The sequence below is a fragment of the Hyla sarda genome, chromosome 11, assembly GCF_029499605.1.
Source record: "Hyla sarda isolate aHylSar1 chromosome 11, aHylSar1.hap1, whole genome shotgun sequence".
NCBI lineage: Eukaryota > Metazoa > Chordata > Amphibia > Anura > Hylidae > Hyla > Hyla sarda.
This window is the reverse complement of record NC_079199.1, coordinates 29,236,791-29,255,189: the sequence shown is the minus strand read 5'-3', so window position 1 is coordinate 29,255,189 and position 18,399 is coordinate 29,236,791. Positions and strand designations below refer to the sequence as shown.

Here is an 18,399-nt window from a genome sequence, read left to right as displayed (position 1 = left end):
GGCTGTAAGCACAACCCCCACCTGTGGACGTCGGGCCCTCATACCACCATCATGGAGTCTGTTTCTGACCATTTGAGTGGACACGTGCACATTTGTGGCCTGTTGGAGGTCATTTTGCAGGGCTCTGTGCAAGAAGGAGCAGGAGGAGCACTGCCAAAGGCGGAGGTATCAGTCCTGCTGCTGGGTTGTTGCCCTCCTACGACCTCCTCCACGTCTTCTGATGTACTGGTCTGTCTCCTGGTAGCGCCTCCATGCTCTGGACACTATGCTGACAGACACAGCTCGCATTGATGTGCCATCCTGGATGAGCTGCACTACCTGAGCCACTTGTGTGGGTTGTAGACTCAGTCTCATGCTACCACTAGAGTAAAAGCAAAAGTGACCAAAAAACATCAGCCAGGAAGCATAGGAACTGAGGAGTCTGTGGTAATCACCTGCAGAACCACTCCTTTATTGGGGGTCGCTTGCTAATTGCCTATAATTTCCACCTATTGTCTGTTCCATTTGCACAGTGTGAGTGACTTGGAGTTATATTGTGTTTAAGTGTTCCCTTTATTTTTTTGAACAGTGTGTGTGTGTGTGTGTGTGTGTGTATATATATCAGACCCCAATGATGAAGGAACGGTTCTGCCCTGCACAGATGCACCCAGGGTACTGCAACACAACGCCATTTAAGTGAATGGAGCCAGCTGCAGTTCCCAGCACAAACAGGTGACTGGGAGGGCCACTGTGGAGGGATAAACAATGAATGGGCAAACAAACATATACAGTACACACACACACACAAGATGTGAATGCTACTACAGCTGCTACACAAATGTAAATACACACAGATTTTAGTGGTGCACTGAAAACGCAAAGATACCTGTACAATATGAATAATTTAGAATGTCAGGGGTCATGTAACTAGCCATTGCAGCGTGCGGCTATAATTCGGACCGGTAGGGGCACGGATGATAAAGTGATGGCACATCCTAGGGGTATGTGAATGCTCCATTAAAATTAGTTCCAAGATAATGGTTATAGACAAAGAGGCCAAACAAGTAATGGATGAAGTGTTTTTCCTACTCTTCTCCTCCTTTCAATTAAAAAGGATTCTGTACATTTTCCATGCTGTACTCAGACATAACAGGAACATTACTAGAACTATTTACAAAATCACCAAATGACAAGGTATACCTATGAGATCCCTTAGTATTAGAGCCATGATTATATGGAGGCGTGGAGTCAATTAACACTAGAGATGCGCGAACTTACAGTAAATTCGATTCGTCATGAACTTCTCGGCTCAGCAGTTGATGACTTTTCCTGCATAAATTAGTTCAGCTTTCAGGTGCTCCCGTGGGCTGGAAAAGGTGGATACAGTCCTAGAAGACTCTTTCCTAGGACTGTATCCACCTTTTCCAGCCCACCGGAGCACCGGAAAGCTGAACTAATTCATGCAGGAAAAGTCAGCAACTGCCGAGCTGAGAAGTTTGTGACGAATCGAATTTACTGTAAGTTCGCTTATCTATAATTAACACACATCAATATGGCCACTGTATACAAACACAACACATAATAGATAAAATAGAGGACGGACCTCCCCCCTTTAATGTCATTTCTAATAAATCATCAGTAGGATAGTCCGTGTCTGTACTTGGATTAACTCCTAAAGATGGAAACACAGAAGTGACAACTTGCATTATTCCACTGTATCTCACAACGTGAGCCCCCCCCCCCTGCCACGCAGAGATAGATATGATGTGGCGCACACAACATCATACAACTCATAAAAATTCCTTTCAAGTCTGTATACCATCATGTAAAGTCTTTATTGCTCTTCCTGAGCTTGGTGATGGTTTCAGGATGCATCACTGCAGTTTCCTTCATCACGATGCTACAGACACAAAATGAGGACGCCTTAATTGCAGACATAAAGGTTTTCTGACGGCGTGCTCGAAAGCTATAAAAAGCGAGCAGATGACGCTGCGTTTCATGTATTCATTTTTCTCTACAAAACAACACTAGTAAATAAAGATAAAGGGCTGGACAGAGGGTAAATCCAAAGTAACATTCCATGAATGTGGTGTCCTGTAGGCCAAACACAGATGCTAGATGAGATGCTAGAGCTCTGAAAGGGGTTAATAGTATGTGCTCAATAGTGGGTGCTCAGAAGACAACTCTATTAGCCAAAGTGGAAAACCACATGAAAGGAAGTCTGTACATTACACAGCCTCAGTGCACAGAGCCCCCGCCTGCCCTCCCTGCACAGAGGCCCCCGCCTGCCCTCACTGCACAGAGGCCCCCGCCTGCCCTCACTGCACAGAGGCCCCCGCCTGCCCTCACTGCACAGAGGCCCCCGCCTGCCCTCCCTGCACAGAGGCCCCCGCCTGCCCTCCCTGCACAGAGGCCCCCGCCTGCCCTCCCTGCACAGAGGCCCCCGCCTGCCCTCCCTGCACAGAGGCCCCCGCCTGCCCTCCCTGCACAGAGGCCCCCGCCTGCCCTCCCTGCACAGAGGCCCCCGCCTGCCCTCACTGCACAGAGGCCCCCGCCTGCCCTCACTGCACAGAGGCCCCCGCCTGCCCTCACTGCACAGAGGCCCCCGCCTGCCCTCACTGCACAGAGGCCCCCGCCTGCCCTCACTGCACAGAGGCCCCCGCCTGCCCTCACTGCACAGAGGCCCCCGCCTGCCCTCACTGCACAGAGGCCCCCGCCTGCCCTCACTGCACAGAGGCCCCCGCCTGCCCTCACTGCACAGAGGCCCCCGCCTGCCCTCACTGCACAGAGCCCCCCGCCTGCCCTCACTGCACAGAGCCCCCCGCCTGCCCTCACTGCACAGAGCCCCCCGCCTGCCCTCACTGCACAGAGGCCCCCGCCTGCCCTCACTGCACAGAGCCCCCGCCTGCCCTCACTGCACAGAGCCCCCGCCTGCCCTCACTGCACAGAGCCCCAGCCTGCCCTCCCTGAACAGAGGCCCCCGCCTGCCCTCCCTGAACAGAGGCCCCCGCCTGCCCTCCCTGAACAGAGGCCCCCGCCTGCCCTCACTGCACAGAGGCCCCCGCCTGCCCTCACTGCACAGAGGCCCCAGCCTGCCCTCCCTGCACAGAGGCCCCAGCCTGCCCTCCCTGAACAGAGCCCAGCCTGCCCTCCCTGAACAGAGCCCAGCCTGCCCTCCCTGAACAGAGCCCAGCCTGCCCTCCCTGAACAGAACCCTGCTTGTCCACCTTCACTTCCTGTATTTGGACTCCTCACAGAGACACACAGACAATAGCTGTAGGGACAAAAATATAGAAAAAAATGTAACCAATGTATATTAAAAATATACATATAATGGTAATATCTACATTACACAAAAACAGGTAAACTTTAAATTAAGCCAACTAAGAGTTGGTCTTAGCCTAGGTTCACATTGTCATTGGACTCTGCAAAAGGGAGCTCTGTTGGCAATTCAGTCAAAACGACGAGAGTTTAGCGGTAAAAAATAATGCATGCATTTTATTCTTCACTGAACTCCTGGGTCCCCAATGGACCCCATTCAAATCATTGGGATCTGTCGGCACTGCGTGGTGACCAGGTGGAGTCAATTGTGCTCAGACCCGTTTTAGGGCCAATCACGCTAAAACGGCCCTAAGAGCTGAACTGACCCAGAACATGAAGGAGCACAAAAGCAATGTTAATCTAGCCTAAACTTAATTCTGGCATATCTAAAGACTAACAAAAAACGTGGTCTCAAATGGCTGGAGGTGCTCAACCCCATATGCAGTTGTGCATTTATACTGGGGGAGCAGATCCTGCCCTTGTAGTCCGTTGCTAGGGACGATCCCCAGCATAAAAATGCATACAATGGAGGATGCCTGCAGTGGACTACAAGTGCCACAATAGAATCCTACACCAGATAAACGGTGTGGATGTGTAACAATTAGAATACAATACAGAAATGTAGGTGCACTACTGTGGTAGATGTATACAATGACATTGGCTAATCCCTCAACACTGATGTTAAAATTGAGACAGACATTCTCCAGTGTATCCTTATATGAAGGACACACCAGAGCCCGCACACCAACGCCAAGGTTTCTCAGATGGCACGGGACCTAACGCTAACCTACCTGTGCGTGATAAGAAAAACCAGGGGCCAGTGGGCAATTACAGCAGCACTAGGCCGACATGCAGCCTGCTCTGGTGTGTCCTTCATATAAGGATACACTGGCGAATGTCTCAATTTTAACATCAGTGTTGATGGATTAGCCAATGTCATTGTATACATCTACCACAGTAGTGCACCTACATTTCTGTATTATATCTAAAGACTGTCTAGGTTAAAAGAATGAGACTTTGATAAATCTGGTGCATTTGAGGACTGTCCATCTAGAGTTCTACTTTACTAAAAATTAGATAGATAATGTGCACATCCTTATTCCCACCCCTTGATTTCCTCATTTGTTTACCTTCCCACATTGATATGGGTATTTTTAATATAACCCAGCCTATAATTATTAACGTAGACATCTTTAGAGACTTTTTTTTATAGTTTGAGCACCCCGTTTTTAAGGATGAGAAATAGAAGTTTTAGTAGTTTCTTTGTATTTGGTTGATTAATATTTTTGATGCATTTTTTCTGCAGCTGATTTTGCTACCCATAAATCACTCAAAAGATACATTGGCAATCTAGCACCAGCTTAATCTATGACCTTCTTGGGAATTTTTTTTTTAAATCTATTTAAAGAATTAAGCAATTAGCCATAGATGTATCCCCATATAAATCACAGGGGACGTCATAGAAACGCCTTATAATTAAAAGCATATTTTGTGAGTTAAAATCACTGGCATGTGGCCTTCTGTTCGAATGGTATCCCCAATGACACGTAAAGCAACACTCCAGCCAAAAATTATATTCAATAAGGGGCATTATGTTAAAGGGGTTATCCAGGAAAAAATTTTTTTTTATATATCAACTGGCTCCAGAAAGTTAAACAGATTTGTAAATTCCTTCTATTAAAAATCTTAATCCTTTCAGTACTTATGAGCTTCTGAAGTTAAGGTTGTTCTTTTCTGTCTAAGTGCTCTCTGATGACACGTATCTCGGGAACCACCCAGTTTAGAAGCAAACCTCTTCTAAACTGGGCGGTTCCCGAGACACTTGTCATCAGAGAGGACTTAGACAGAAAATAACCTTAACTTCAGAAGCTCATAAGTACTGAAAGGATTAAGATTTTTTAATAGAAGCAATTTACAAATCTGTTTAACTTTCTGGAGCCAGTTGATATATTAAAAAAGTTTTTTCCCTGATAACCCCTTTAAGTCTGAACAACTCCCACATCTTCACTTCCCTGATCACCCCCCAATTCTGTTTCTCATGCATTGTGACCTGTCATTTCACCCTGGGGTTTGTATGTAAAGTGGAGGTCACGTTCAAAATACTGACTTCTGCAGTCAGAGAAAGAAGCGGTCTTGGTTACCAGGGGTATTTGGTTCCAACCCATGCAGAATCTATGTCACCCGGCTGCATTTTATCAAATAAACCCTAGAACAGTTTTTTAATTTGTTGTTCAACAAAACTCACCTTGTGAATGCAAGGAAATGTAGTTTAAGAACTGTAGTTAAGTAGGCAACTAAAAAGGGTATTCCAGCCTTAGACAACTTATCCCATATCCAAAAGATAGGGTAAGTTGTCTGATCGCAGGGGTTCCCACGACCTGCGTGCAGCACCCGGCATTTTGTGCTGGCTGCTGCTCCAGTCTCTGAAACCACTGGATTTCCGAGACTGGAGATGTGATGTCACACCACGCCTCCTTGTGATGTCACACCATGCCCCCTAAATTCAATGTCAATGGGAGGGATATGAAGGCTGCCACGCCCCCTCCCAGAGACCTGAATGGAGGGGGCGTAGCGCGATGTCACAAGAGGGTGTGGCGTGACTATTGGATAGTAGTAGTTAGGTAGTTAAAGTTCGCTATTCATATTCGATCAGATGGATCAACCAACCAGCAAACCATTTAATGTCAAAGGGGGCCACCTAACTGTAGATGTTGGTGGAGACCAAGGTAGGCATGCTAAAATTCAACACACCTAATACTTCTATTACTTTGGTGATAATCAGCCACACAAAAAAGCGTAACAGAGGCTTTCTACCCTTTCCCAATTCTGAATAATTGCATGCTTGCCAAAAATATATGTGGAGGACCGGGAGAGATAGCTGTTGGCTAAACACTGTCTAAAAACCAAGAGTTGTCAGGTGCTTGTCCCCATATGGTCCCTTTGTCAACAGCCCAAGGCCTCCTCCACACCATGGTGCCTGCATTGCTGCCCGCTTAGAGGGGTGGGGCTAAAATTTATCAACATTTTTCACAAATCTGATTAAAATCCGGATTGTACAGCCCTATTTTCTACTTAGGAATAACAAAGGGATGACAACCAAAACTACTCACTGAAGTAGCAAAGAGAAAGTTCCCGAAAGTTCAAGAAGTTTTGAGTATTTTGTACAAAATCTGGCATCATGGTTGTCATGTCCTACGACCCACACAACCCGAGACATCAGGCTTCACATTTTGCCCTTCACATCCAAGTTGGCTTTGCTTATGTATACAGTGTATTTCTCAGCAAATGACTCAAGGATTCTTGGACACAGAATCCATCTGGATCAGGTTTAAGACCAAATGTCACAATGGCAAAGACTATTCAACCCAATGTATTCCTACTGTTAAAAATATGCAGTTTGTTTTAGATTCTAGGCATACTTGTGTTCGGGCTTTTATCAGAATTTAAGGTACTTTTGACACCAGAAATCGCGCTACAAATTTGTCTAATCTGAGAGTCAAAAAGTAAAGTTCAGAATCTCTTTCAAAACCGATCCAGCATTCTTATAATGGCTCAGGTATAAATGACAGCCATCATACTACATGGTGTACCATGGACTGTACCGTGTGACACATTTGAAAGGGGTACTTTTTTTTTTTTTTTAAATCAACTGGTGCCAGAACGTTTAACAGATTTGTAAATGACTTCTATTTAAAAAGCTTAATCCTTCCAGTAATTAGCTGCTGTATGCTCCACAGTTTTTCTTTTAATTTCTTTTCTGTCTGACCACAGTGCTCTCTGCTGACAACTCTGTCCATGTCAGGAACAGTCCATAACAGGAGGGGTTTGCTATGGGGATTCCCTCCTGCTCTGAAAAGTTCCATAGACAGACAGATGTGTCAGCAGAGAGCACTGTGGTCAGACAGTAAAAGAAATGTAAAAATAAATACAGCTTCATGTGGAGCATACAGCAGCTGATGAGTACTGGAAGGGTTAAGATTTTTAAATAGAAGTAATTTACAAATCTGTTTAATGTTCTAGTGACAGTTGATTTAATTTTTTTTTTTAAATTCACCGGAATACCCCTTTTAAGGCTACTTTGGAATTCCAATTTTTCCAATTTACAAAAAAGTGCACTTTCCTGTCGACTCCTGGGCAGGCTGCTTTTTCTTTTTTTTCTGACCAGTAAGCGCTCCTTCTAAATGCAACTACTATGGTTTACTATTTAGCCGGCAGATCAGAGAACCAGGATTAAGTCATGGCAGTCAGGTAAGTAGAATAAATTCAAAGATCACTGGGAATAGATCAATAGTAGCTGCACAACAGCCAGAGGATTACAGGTTTGATTCTTTGGCTTATCCTAATTGACAAAAAGAAAATTCTGTCACAATAGGAGCCTTTGTTCAATAATGTAAAGGAAACGTGTCACCTAGATTGTTATTACTGATTAGAGTTGAATAATGAAATGTGTTTGTTTCCCTAATCTGCTTGTATTTTAGAATTTTTATGTTTTTTTTATACATTATTATAGACGCAGCCATATTGCCCAAGCTTCTGCTCTGTTAATAGTTAGAAACAAGATTTACTGCAGCTACATAGGCAAAGGAAATTATAGACTGGAGAAGATTAACTTCTATAGGACAGTTTTCTAGGCATACTTTGTGACCTGTGCAGAGGTCATTGTGCAGAGAGAGGGAGGGTAGCTGTGAACATCATCTATTGTAAACGGTCTGTTCTAGTACTGTACAGTAGTCCCTCAAGTTACAATATTTATTAGTTCCTGGACACCCATTGTAAGTTAAAGGGGTACTCCGGTGAAAACCTTTTTTCTTTTAACTCAACTGGTGGAAAGTTAAACATATTTGTAAATTGCTTCTATTACAAAATCTTTATCCTTCCTGTACTTATTAGCTGCTGAATACTACAGAGGAAATTTTCTTCTTTTTGGAATGCTCTCTGATGACATCACGAGCACAGTGCTCTCTGCTGACGTTATTATAATAAGAATAACGCTTTATTTATTGTTGTCCTTAGTGGGATTTGAACCCAAGTCCCCAGCACTGCAAGGCAGCAGTGCTAACCACTGAGCCATCATGCTGCCCTTAGCATACATCTGCTATGCATGGTTGCTAAAATGGACAGAGATGTCAGCAGAGAGCACTGTGCTCGTGATGTCATCAGTGTTTCAAAAAGGAATTTCCTCTGTAGCATTCAGCAGCTAATAAGTACTGGAAGGATTAAGATTTTTTCATAGAAGTAATTTACAAATATGTTTAACTTTCTGCCACCAGTTGATTTAAAAGAAAAAAGGTTTTCACCGGAGTACCCCTTTAAGACCATAGCTTTATGGAAATCGTTTAATTGGTTCTGAAGCTCCCAAAATGTCATAGAAAAATAGGAAAAAGGATTAAAGTAAAATAAGTAGATACCTAATACAAATAAAGCAAGTCCTTACATATAAAAGTAAGAAAGATCTGTTGGGAGCTGTAAATCACTGTCTATTTCAACGTTTCCCAACCAGGGTACCTTCAGCTGTTGCAAAACTACAACTCCCAGCATGCCCGGACAGCCTCTGGCTGTCCGGGCATGCTGGGAGTTGTAGTTTTGCAACAGCTGGAGGCACCCTCGTTGGGAAACACTGGTCTATGTAGAGGACAGGAGCTTCTTCAGGGTCCTGTACAGTACACAATGTCCCAAAAAAGGAACATTGAGCCATCCTCACCTGGTGCAAAGTTATAGAGTAGTACAGAACATGTAATACCTTCCTGTACTGTAGGGGGCGCTACCAGGCAGCCAGTCAGCGCATGTAATGAAGGGGTTTAACCAGTGAAATGCCCATTCTGATTGGTCAGATCTTCTAGCCATTGACACTGTTCATAGCATTGCATGTGGAGTTGGGTTTCAAGTTACAATGGCGCAATGGTGAAGTCCATTGTATGTTGTAAATATTGTAACCTGAGGCCAATGTAAGTTAAGAGACCACCGTATTATCCATTAACTGTTGTCACTTTTCAATGCACCCTTCATGTGACAGTAAAAAGAAGACTGCTAAGTAGATCTCTACAGATCAAAAAGTTCTAGGCTTAGTGGCCTGAGTAAAAACTGCTAAACATAAAGCTGGAAATGTAGATAGAAAAATTAAAATAAACTACAAAAAAATATTTTTCTAACATAAAAAGGATCTTTGTGATTCAAGACCATTATGCTGGGGGCACTGGGGGGCACTGGGATTAAATTGTTTTATTGAAAGGAGTGTCCATGTGTCCATGATATTTGGTTCAGGTATGAAAAAAATCAGTCAGAAAAAATATATATATATTGTTGAGTAGGTTCGAAGCCTTGATGCTAGTCATGTACAAACACAAGACACAGCAGGATGAGCAAGAGCTTAAAGGGGTAATCTAAGGCTCTAAAAATATTTGCCAAACCCTTAGGATAGGCAATCAATGTTGGACCAGTTGTGAGATGAACTGAGGCCCTCCTGCTGACCAGGCAAACAAAGGGGATACAGTGGTCTGGCAAGTGCCGCATCCCCATTGCTTACCAGTAGAGATGAGCGAACTTACAGTAAATTCGATTCGTCACGAACTTCTCGGCTCGGCAGTTGATGACTTATCCTGCATAAATTAGTTCAGCTTTCAGGTGCTCCGGTGGGCTGGAAAAGGTGGATACAGTCTTAGGAGACTCTTTCCTAGGATTGTATCCACCTTTTCCAGCCCACCGGAGCACCTGAAAGCTGAACTCATTTATGCAGGATAAGTCATCAACTGCCGAGCCGGGAAGTTCGTGACGAATCGAATTTACTGTAAGTTCGCTCATCTCTACTTACCAGACATACTTGTGTACGTTTTATTAACAGCTGTGCTTGGTAGTACAATGCACTAAAGCTTTGTAACGATCAAGTAAAGGAGACTGCGCAGTAATAGAAGGCATAGAAACTACAAAAAAAAAGTATGGTAAACAATGAAGGAGACATGGTACTTGTCTTGCATTCACACCACGTTTTTGCAATACAGTTCCTGCATCAGGTTTTTGAGGAAAAACGGATTCCTCAAAACCTGACTAAACTATCAAAACGTGTGTACAAATTTTAACCCGTATACGGTTAAAAACCGTATACGGTTTGAAAAATGACATCCGGTTGCATCCGTTTTTTAAGAAAGCAAACGTATACGGTTTTAACTTTTCACTCCATTTTGAAGAAAGTTTCACTTGTTTGATTGAAATGCCAAGAAAAAAAACTGTTCAAAGTCAAAATCCGTATGGAACTGTATGCACAAACAGTTCTGTACGGTTCCAATTGACTCCCATGTTAAAAAAAAAAACAAATACGGTTTAATACAGTTTTTCAACCGGACCTAAAACTGTGGTAGGCTACGGTTTTGGGTACAGGAAAAAAACCTGACAAAACCTTACAGGATTCAAAACAGACACAACCTGATGCATCTTTTGGCATACGGTTTTCAATGGAGAGCCCAGGCATACGTTTTCCAATACGGTTTCATACGGTTTTCACATAGAAAACGTATACGGGAACTGAACTGCAAAAACGTGGGGTGAATGCACCATTAAATGGGTACTCCACTGGCCAGCATTCGGAAGTAAAAGTTCTGAACGTTGTTTTTATGCTGCGTAGGTCAGACACGCCTCTCGTGACATTACGGCCACGCCCCCTCAATGCAAGTCTATGGGAGGGGGCGTGACGGCTGTCACGCCCCCTCCCATAGACTTGCATTGAGAGGGCGTGGTAGTGATGTCACGAGGGTCGGGTACGACCAACGCAGCACGAAAGCAATGTTTGGAACATTTACTTCCAAATGCTGGCCAGTAGAGTACCCCTTCAAGCAGCTGATTGGTGGGGTGCTAAGACTTTGACTCCAATGATCCAATAATGATCGTCCATACGGAGTATGAATGTCTGACACATACGGATATACTTTTAGTTCTGAGCTCTTGGCTTTAAAGGGGAACTCCGGTGGAAACAAGAGGAAAACAAATGTTTTCCAATCTACTGGTGCCAGAAAGTTAAACAGATTTGTAAATTACTTATATTTAAAAATCTGAAGCCTTCAAGTACTTATCAGCTGCTGTATGCTACAGAGAAATTTGTGAAGTTCTTTCCAGTCTGACAACAGTGTTCTCTGCTGACACCTCCAGATTAGAAGCAAATCCCCATAGAAAACCTATCCTGCTCTGGACAGTTCCTGACACGGACAGAGGTGTCAGCAGAGAGCACTGCGGTCAGACTGGAAAGAACTTCACAAATTTCACTGTAGTATATTTGTAGTATACAGCAGCTGATAAGTACTGGAAGGGTTTAAGTTTTTAAATAGAAGCAATTTACAAATCTGTTTAACCTTCTGGCACCAGTTGATTTGAAAAAAAAAAATAAAAAATTCCCACAGGAGTTCCCCTTTAAACATGTGAGTAAACAATTGTGTCGCCTCTGGTGCCCTGATTCAAATGTGGTTTTTATTTTGTTGTCATGATTCCCGTTTCAGAGATAAAGGAATCCAGAGATAGGGATTTTATTATTTGGCCAACTCTCTGCGGTTCTCTGATTTACACCCCAGCCGCCTTATATTCACATCCCCTTTTTGAAATGAAGTCCCCACCCACCGGATTATTCAGGTAAAGTGCAGCTAGTCAACCAAATATCTCGGGAACTGGAGGGCAATGGAATAAAATAAAAACATTATTGAAATCAGGGCACCCGAGGCTACAATATGGTATGAAAAAAAAAAAACATTTTTAATACTGATCATACTGACAAGGTTTTCTACCTTAAAGGGGTATTGTGGTGGAAAACATTTTATATTTTTTTTTATTTTTTTTATCAACTGGTGCCAGAAAGTTAAACCGATTTGTAAATTACTTATATTAAAAAATCTTAATCCTTCCAGTACTTATTAGCTGCAGAATACTACAGAGGAAATTCTTTTCTTTTTGGAACACAGAGCTCTCTGCTGACATCATGACCATAGTGCTCTCTGCTGACATCTCTGTCCACTTTAGGAACTGTCCAGAGCAGCATATGTTTTTTTATGGGGATTTTCTCCTACTCTGGACAGTTCTTAAAAATGGACAGAGGTGTCAGCAGAGAGCACTGTGATCATGATGTCAGCAGAGAGCTCTGCGTTCCAAAAAGAAAATAATTTCCTTTGTAGTATTCAGCAGCTAATAAGTACTGGAAGGATTAAGTAATTTCCTTCACTCCCTATCCTTTGAGTAAAGGAAATCAGTTAACCTCTTGTTCCTTAGTGTGAGCTCCACGTCTCTTTTAATTGTTATAATTTACAAATCTGTTTAACTTTCTGGCACCAGTTGATAAAAAAAAAAAAAAAAAGGAAAAAGAAAAAGGTTTTCCACCGGAGTACCCCTTTAAATCTCTACAAAATTTGGCCACTTCTCAGTTTAGAAGTGCAGAATCAATGCGGGTCCTAATCCCATCTTTCTATACATCTTGAGTAGAAGGCCTGCTTAGTAATTGAGCTGCAGGAGCTGTAATGGCGGCCACACAGGCTGTCACTACTTCTCTACAGTAACAGATCTGACCAAGAAATTACCGTATATACTCGAGTATAAGCCTAGTTTTTCAGCAGGATTTTTCATGCTGAAAACACCCCCCCTCGGCTTATACTCGAGTGAACAAAAAAATAAAACGTTTCTGGCTTTAGCTGTGAGGGGATGGTCCCGGCCGTCCATCTCTGCCTGTCAATCCCTTCTCAGTGGTCTTCAACCCGCGGACCTCCAGATGTTGCAAAACTACAACTCCCAGCATGCCCGGACAGCCGGTGGCTGTCCGGGCATGCTCGGAGTTGTAGTTTTGCAACATCTGGAGGTCCGCAGGTTGAAGACCACTGAGAAGGGATTGACAGGCGGTGATGATGACAGGGGGTTGATGATGACATGGGGGGGGGGGGGGATGATGTATTTCCCACCCTAGGCTTATAGTCTAGTCCATAACTTTTCCTGGGTTTTTGGGGTGAAATTAGGGGCCTCGGCTTATATTCGGGTCGGCTTATTCTCGAGTATATACGGTACTTAAAATTGTAAAATTTTGACAGCTGGGTGACTGGCACTTTATGATGATTTCACTATATATTAATATATATATATATATATATATATATATATATATATATATATATATATATATATAGATTTCAAAGTAGTAAATTCAGTATTTACAGATTAGGGACTTCCCTTATTTCTGACTATTCCTACAGTTAATCATTCATACGGCCACACAGAATCGGAATAAAAAGATGCTTCTCTCTTCCGTCAGGAATCCTTCTAGTCGGCTGTAACCTACATCTATACGGCTTATCCTTTTATACCCAGGGGTAATAGGGAATGAAACCTGCGTCACTCCAGCGCATACACAGCAGCTGAGCAATGACTCCTGCTTCTCCTGTACGTGTAAGCTCTCGGCATCAGCGCAGATCCTACAGCTCAGTAGGGGCAATGAGACATCGCTTCCCCCGACAATTGACAGGGAGCGACTAGATGCACGACACACTCTGAAGAAAATCGCAGAACACATTCACTTGTTTGCATACAAAATAGCTGATGTCCTTTAGACTCATTCGTAAAGTGAAGCTTCACCTTGAAAGTAAACCAAAGCATCTAGAAAATGGCTTCCACTACTACCATAATAACATCAAGCGCTCATTTCAAGCAACAGCATAGATTTTTGACATTTTTATGTAGGGCTGCACCAAACGATTAATTGTACAATCTATTTGTTCCGGATAATTAATCGATGAAAAATATTTTTTCTGGGCTTTACTTGTACAGTAGACATAAAAACAAGGTTTTTTGTTTCCCCCGGGCCCTTATTACGACTTGGCAGTGTTTCCCAACTAGGGTGTCTTCAGCTGTGGTAAAACTACAACTTCCAGCATGCCCAGACAGCTGGGAGTTTTAGTTTTGCAACAGCATGAAGCACACTGGTTGCGAAACACTGACTTGGGATTTAACTCCACCAGGACCAAGGGCGTACAGGTACACCCTCGCATCCCGGGTCTTAAGGACCAAGGGCGTACCTGTACGCCCTGGTCCCGTTAACAGTTTTTAAACCATTTTCAGGAGCGGAGAACGGGTTAAACCCGATGGGTTCTGGTCGCTTCGGGCAGCCAGGACCCACGGCTAATGCTGGGCACCACCGATCGGGCCGATGCCCCGTATTAGCCCTTTAGACGCCGCGATTAAAGTTGATCGCGGCGTCTAAAGTGCGGGGTTAACGGTGCCGGTAGCTCAGTGGAGCTGATCGGGACATCCGCGGTGACATTGTGGGTCCCGATCAGCTGAGTGAACGCCGGGAGGGTCCTCCCCTGCCTCCGCACCATCCGATCTGTTGTCTGCTGCTCTTAGCCTGCTATGCAGGCTAGAGCAGCAGAGTGCCGATGACATTGATCAATGCTATGCTATGGCATAGCATTCATCAGTGTATGCAGTCAGAAGATTGCATGTTTTTTAGCCCCCCTACGGGGGCAACAACAAAAAGAAAAAGTGTAAAAATAAAAAGTTAATAAAAGTGAATTAACCCCTTCCCTATTATAAGTTTAAATCAACCCCCTTTTCCGATTTTTTAAATAAAATAATGTAATAAAAAATAAAAATCATATGTGGTATCGCCGCATGCGTAAATGTTGGAACTATTATAATATAAGATTGGCTAAAACGCATGTCAATGGCGTACACGTAAAACATACCAAAATCCCAAATTGTCCATTTTTGGTCACTTCATATACCATAAAAAAAAAAAAAAAAGCGATCAAAAAGTGCCATAAAAAAAAACATGGTACCGATAAACACTACAGACCACAGCGCATAAATTGAGCCCTCATAATGCCCTGTATGCGGAAAAATAAAAAAGTTATAGGGGTCAGAAGATGACCATTTTAAACATACTAATTTTGGTGCATGTAGTTAGGATTTGAAGTAGTAAAATAAAATAAAACCTACATAAATTAGGTATCCTTGTAACTGCATGGACCTACAAAATAAAGATCAGGTGTAATTTTTACCGAAAATTGCACTGTCTAGAAACGGTAGCCCCCAAAAAGTTACAAAATGGCGTTTTTCTTTTTTCTTTTAATTTTACCTGACAAATATATATATATATATATATATATATATATAATATCTTTTTTGGTTTTGCAGTAGATTTTGTTATTAAATAATTTATGTCATTACAAAGTACAATTGGTGGCTCAAAAAACCAAGCCTTTATATGGGTCGGTTGGTGCAAAATTGAAAGTGGCATGATTTTTAGAAGGAGAGGAGGAAAAAACGAATGTGCAAAAACAAAAATTGGCCTGGTCCTTAAAGGGGTACTCTGCCCCTGGCATCTTATCCCCTATTCAAAGGATAGGGGATAAGATGTTAGATCGCTGCGGTCCCGCTGCTGGGGACCCCGGGGATCGCTGCTGCGGCACCCCGCCATCATTACTGCACATAGCGAGTTCGCTCTGTGAGTAATGACGGGCGATACAGGGGCCGGAGCAGCGTGACGTCATGGCTCTGCCCCTCCTGACATCACGGCCCGTCCCCTTAATGCAAGTCTATGGCAGGGGGCGTGACGACCGCCACGCTGCCTTCCCATAGACTTTTATTGACGGGGCGGGCCGTGACGTCACGAGGGGCGGAGCCGTGATGTAACCATGCTCCGGCCCCTGTATCGCCCGTCATTACGTGCAGAGCGATCTCGCTCTGCGCAGTAATGATAGCGGGGTGCTGCAGAAAAGATGTCTAGGGGCGGCGTACCCCTTTAAGGTCAAAATGGGGAGAAGCGGGGGGGCAGTTAGTATTCATTGGCCTATTATGTTTAGTCTAATCTCCCCCTTCGTGGGAAAGGGAAGGGAGAGGGGAGGCTGTTCTTGTCCCTCACCTAGTTTTATTTTTATGGGCACTGTCATTAAAACAAATTTTTGCTATTACACTCCTTATGGTAAATAAAAAAAAAATATTTTTAATGTACTTTGTTTAAAAAAAATATACATATAAGTTTTCTATGCTTTATTTGTATTTTAATAATTTGCTACTAGGTGTCTCCCTACTTGTCCAGAGCATTCCCCCATCTCTTTCACAGACTTTTGGACTCCTGTTGGCCTGGCAGAAGTCCAAAATCAGGAAATGCAGCCTGGAGTGCTGTATGGCTTCAGATGATGTCACGCCTGCTGGGGAACGCCCCAGACTGTGAATCTGACAGGGACTGAGCAGAAAATACAGAGCAATATCAAGGTAGAAAAGATCATGACAGGTACTCTTTAAAGCTTTATAATCAAGTGCTTATTATTCTCTGTGAAACATGGAGTTCTTTTTATTATATTTAATGTCATTTCAATTATTTATTGGTCTCATACATAATTCAGTTAAATAAAAAGTAGTTCACTTAGTGATGGGGCTTCATGATATCCATGGGCTAACAATAGAAATTAATTATGAAATAATAATTGTTACGATTCAGACAACTTCTTTTCTGTGTGTGTATTTACCTGCATATATCTGCTGTCTGTTATTCGTAAAGTTAACTGGCTACTACACTATACTTTTCTTGTCCACTCCATAGAAAAATAGCGCAACGTTCGGACTGTGCGGCGGTAAATGCACATCTAGAAAGTGAAAAAGAAAGCCTGGAAGCCATGCGGTTTGACATTGCTTGTAAGATATTTCATCAGAGAGGGAGTAAAGGAGAGGACAGCCTAGTAGTTGTCAATTAAAGAAAGCTAGGGGGCCAAATGTAAGCAAGTTGGGAGGACATAAATGAGTCTGCTAATATTGGCCCTTGTAGAACTGGGGAACACCCATTGGGTCGTCATATACATTTCTCATATATATTAAGAGAAATGTTTTCATTTTGGCAGGGGGAAAAAGGTATGCTGTAAAACTTGATGAGAAGCTTTATCTGACCATAGGCTTATTTTCACTATAAATGTGTAACTACTATCTATATGTTGCATTTGTAAAATATTATCTTTATGTAGTCCATTCAACAAGAAAAGTGGAGCCTGGCACTAGTATATACTGGTAGATAGATGTCACAATGTCTTATAATAAGACTGCGCTAGGAGGTAATGTGCCTGCTGTGGGTGGTGCTCACACAATGTGGTATAGTCCATAAAGTGCAAATTAGAAGAAAGAAAACGGGAGCAACTCACCCGAGACCCAAGAGGTTAACAAGGTATATTCCTTATTCCATAAAATGCCAGTGCATATGTAGACCACGGGAGGCAGGTGTTACAGTGGGGGAGCAGCAAACGGCGGCGGGCCACGGTCCGTTTCGTGCTATCAATGCCCTGTGGGGCCTGATGAAGTGCTTTGATAGCACGATACGGACCGTGGCCCGCCGCCGTTTGCTGCTCCCCCACTGTAACACCTGCCTCCCGTGGTCTACATATGCACTGGCACTTTATGGAATAAAGAATATACCTTGTTAACCTCTTGGGTCTTGGGTGAGTTGCTCCCGTTTTCTTTCTTCTAATTTGCACTGGTAATCTTTATGTAGTCTTCAACACATTATGTCATTGACAACAGCGCTCCTTCAAAATGATTTTAGGCCCCACCTCAAATACAAACTGGACAATGGAGAAAGTGGTGATCACCGGCCCTTTTACCTTGAAGTTTCTTGAGAACTGCCACCTCCATTTTCAGGACTTGTTTTGGCTGCTGCGCAGACTCCACTTTGAGAGCGACATTCTCCCTTGTCAGCAGGTCCAGGGCATCGTAAATTTCCCCAAAGCCACCACCACCAATTTTTCTTAGCTGTTAACCAAGATAAATAAGATTATGGTCGTTTAAAGAAAAGCAAACCATGCATTCGATTGATAAGACATGTAATAGCCCTTCATTATAATGCTGTTATGTAATTCATGGTTTTTGACCTTGCAGTCAAAATTACGATTTATGATAGACTAGCTGACTACCCGGCCTAGCCCGGTTTTTCCTTCCTAATCCTTGTTGGGGAAGAAAATCAACAAAAAGGAGGAATCTTTTGACTTCATATCCCATCCTCATATATAGTTGTCACATCCCATCCCGCTATCCCGTACTTTCCATACATTTGCCATAGATTTGCATGGGACTTTAAACAAAAACCCCGACCCTCACAAATGG

At 43.2% G+C, this 18,399-nt stretch overlaps 1 protein-coding gene across 4 annotated transcripts in view; it reads right to left on the bottom strand.

Moving 5' to 3' along the window:
• The window catches only part of TTBK2 (tau tubulin kinase 2), a 106,310-nt gene that overhangs the window by 41,663 nt on the left and 46,248 nt on the right, over positions 1 to 18,399 (bottom strand). For all 4 annotated transcript variants that reach the window (XM_056547112.1, XM_056547110.1, XM_056547114.1 and 1 more), the window contains exon 3: positions 17,901 to 18,048. In XM_056547112.1, the coding sequence (XP_056403087.1) occupies positions 17,901 to 18,048 (148 nt within the window). The remainder of the gene's footprint in view (positions 1 to 17,900; positions 18,049 to 18,399) is intronic.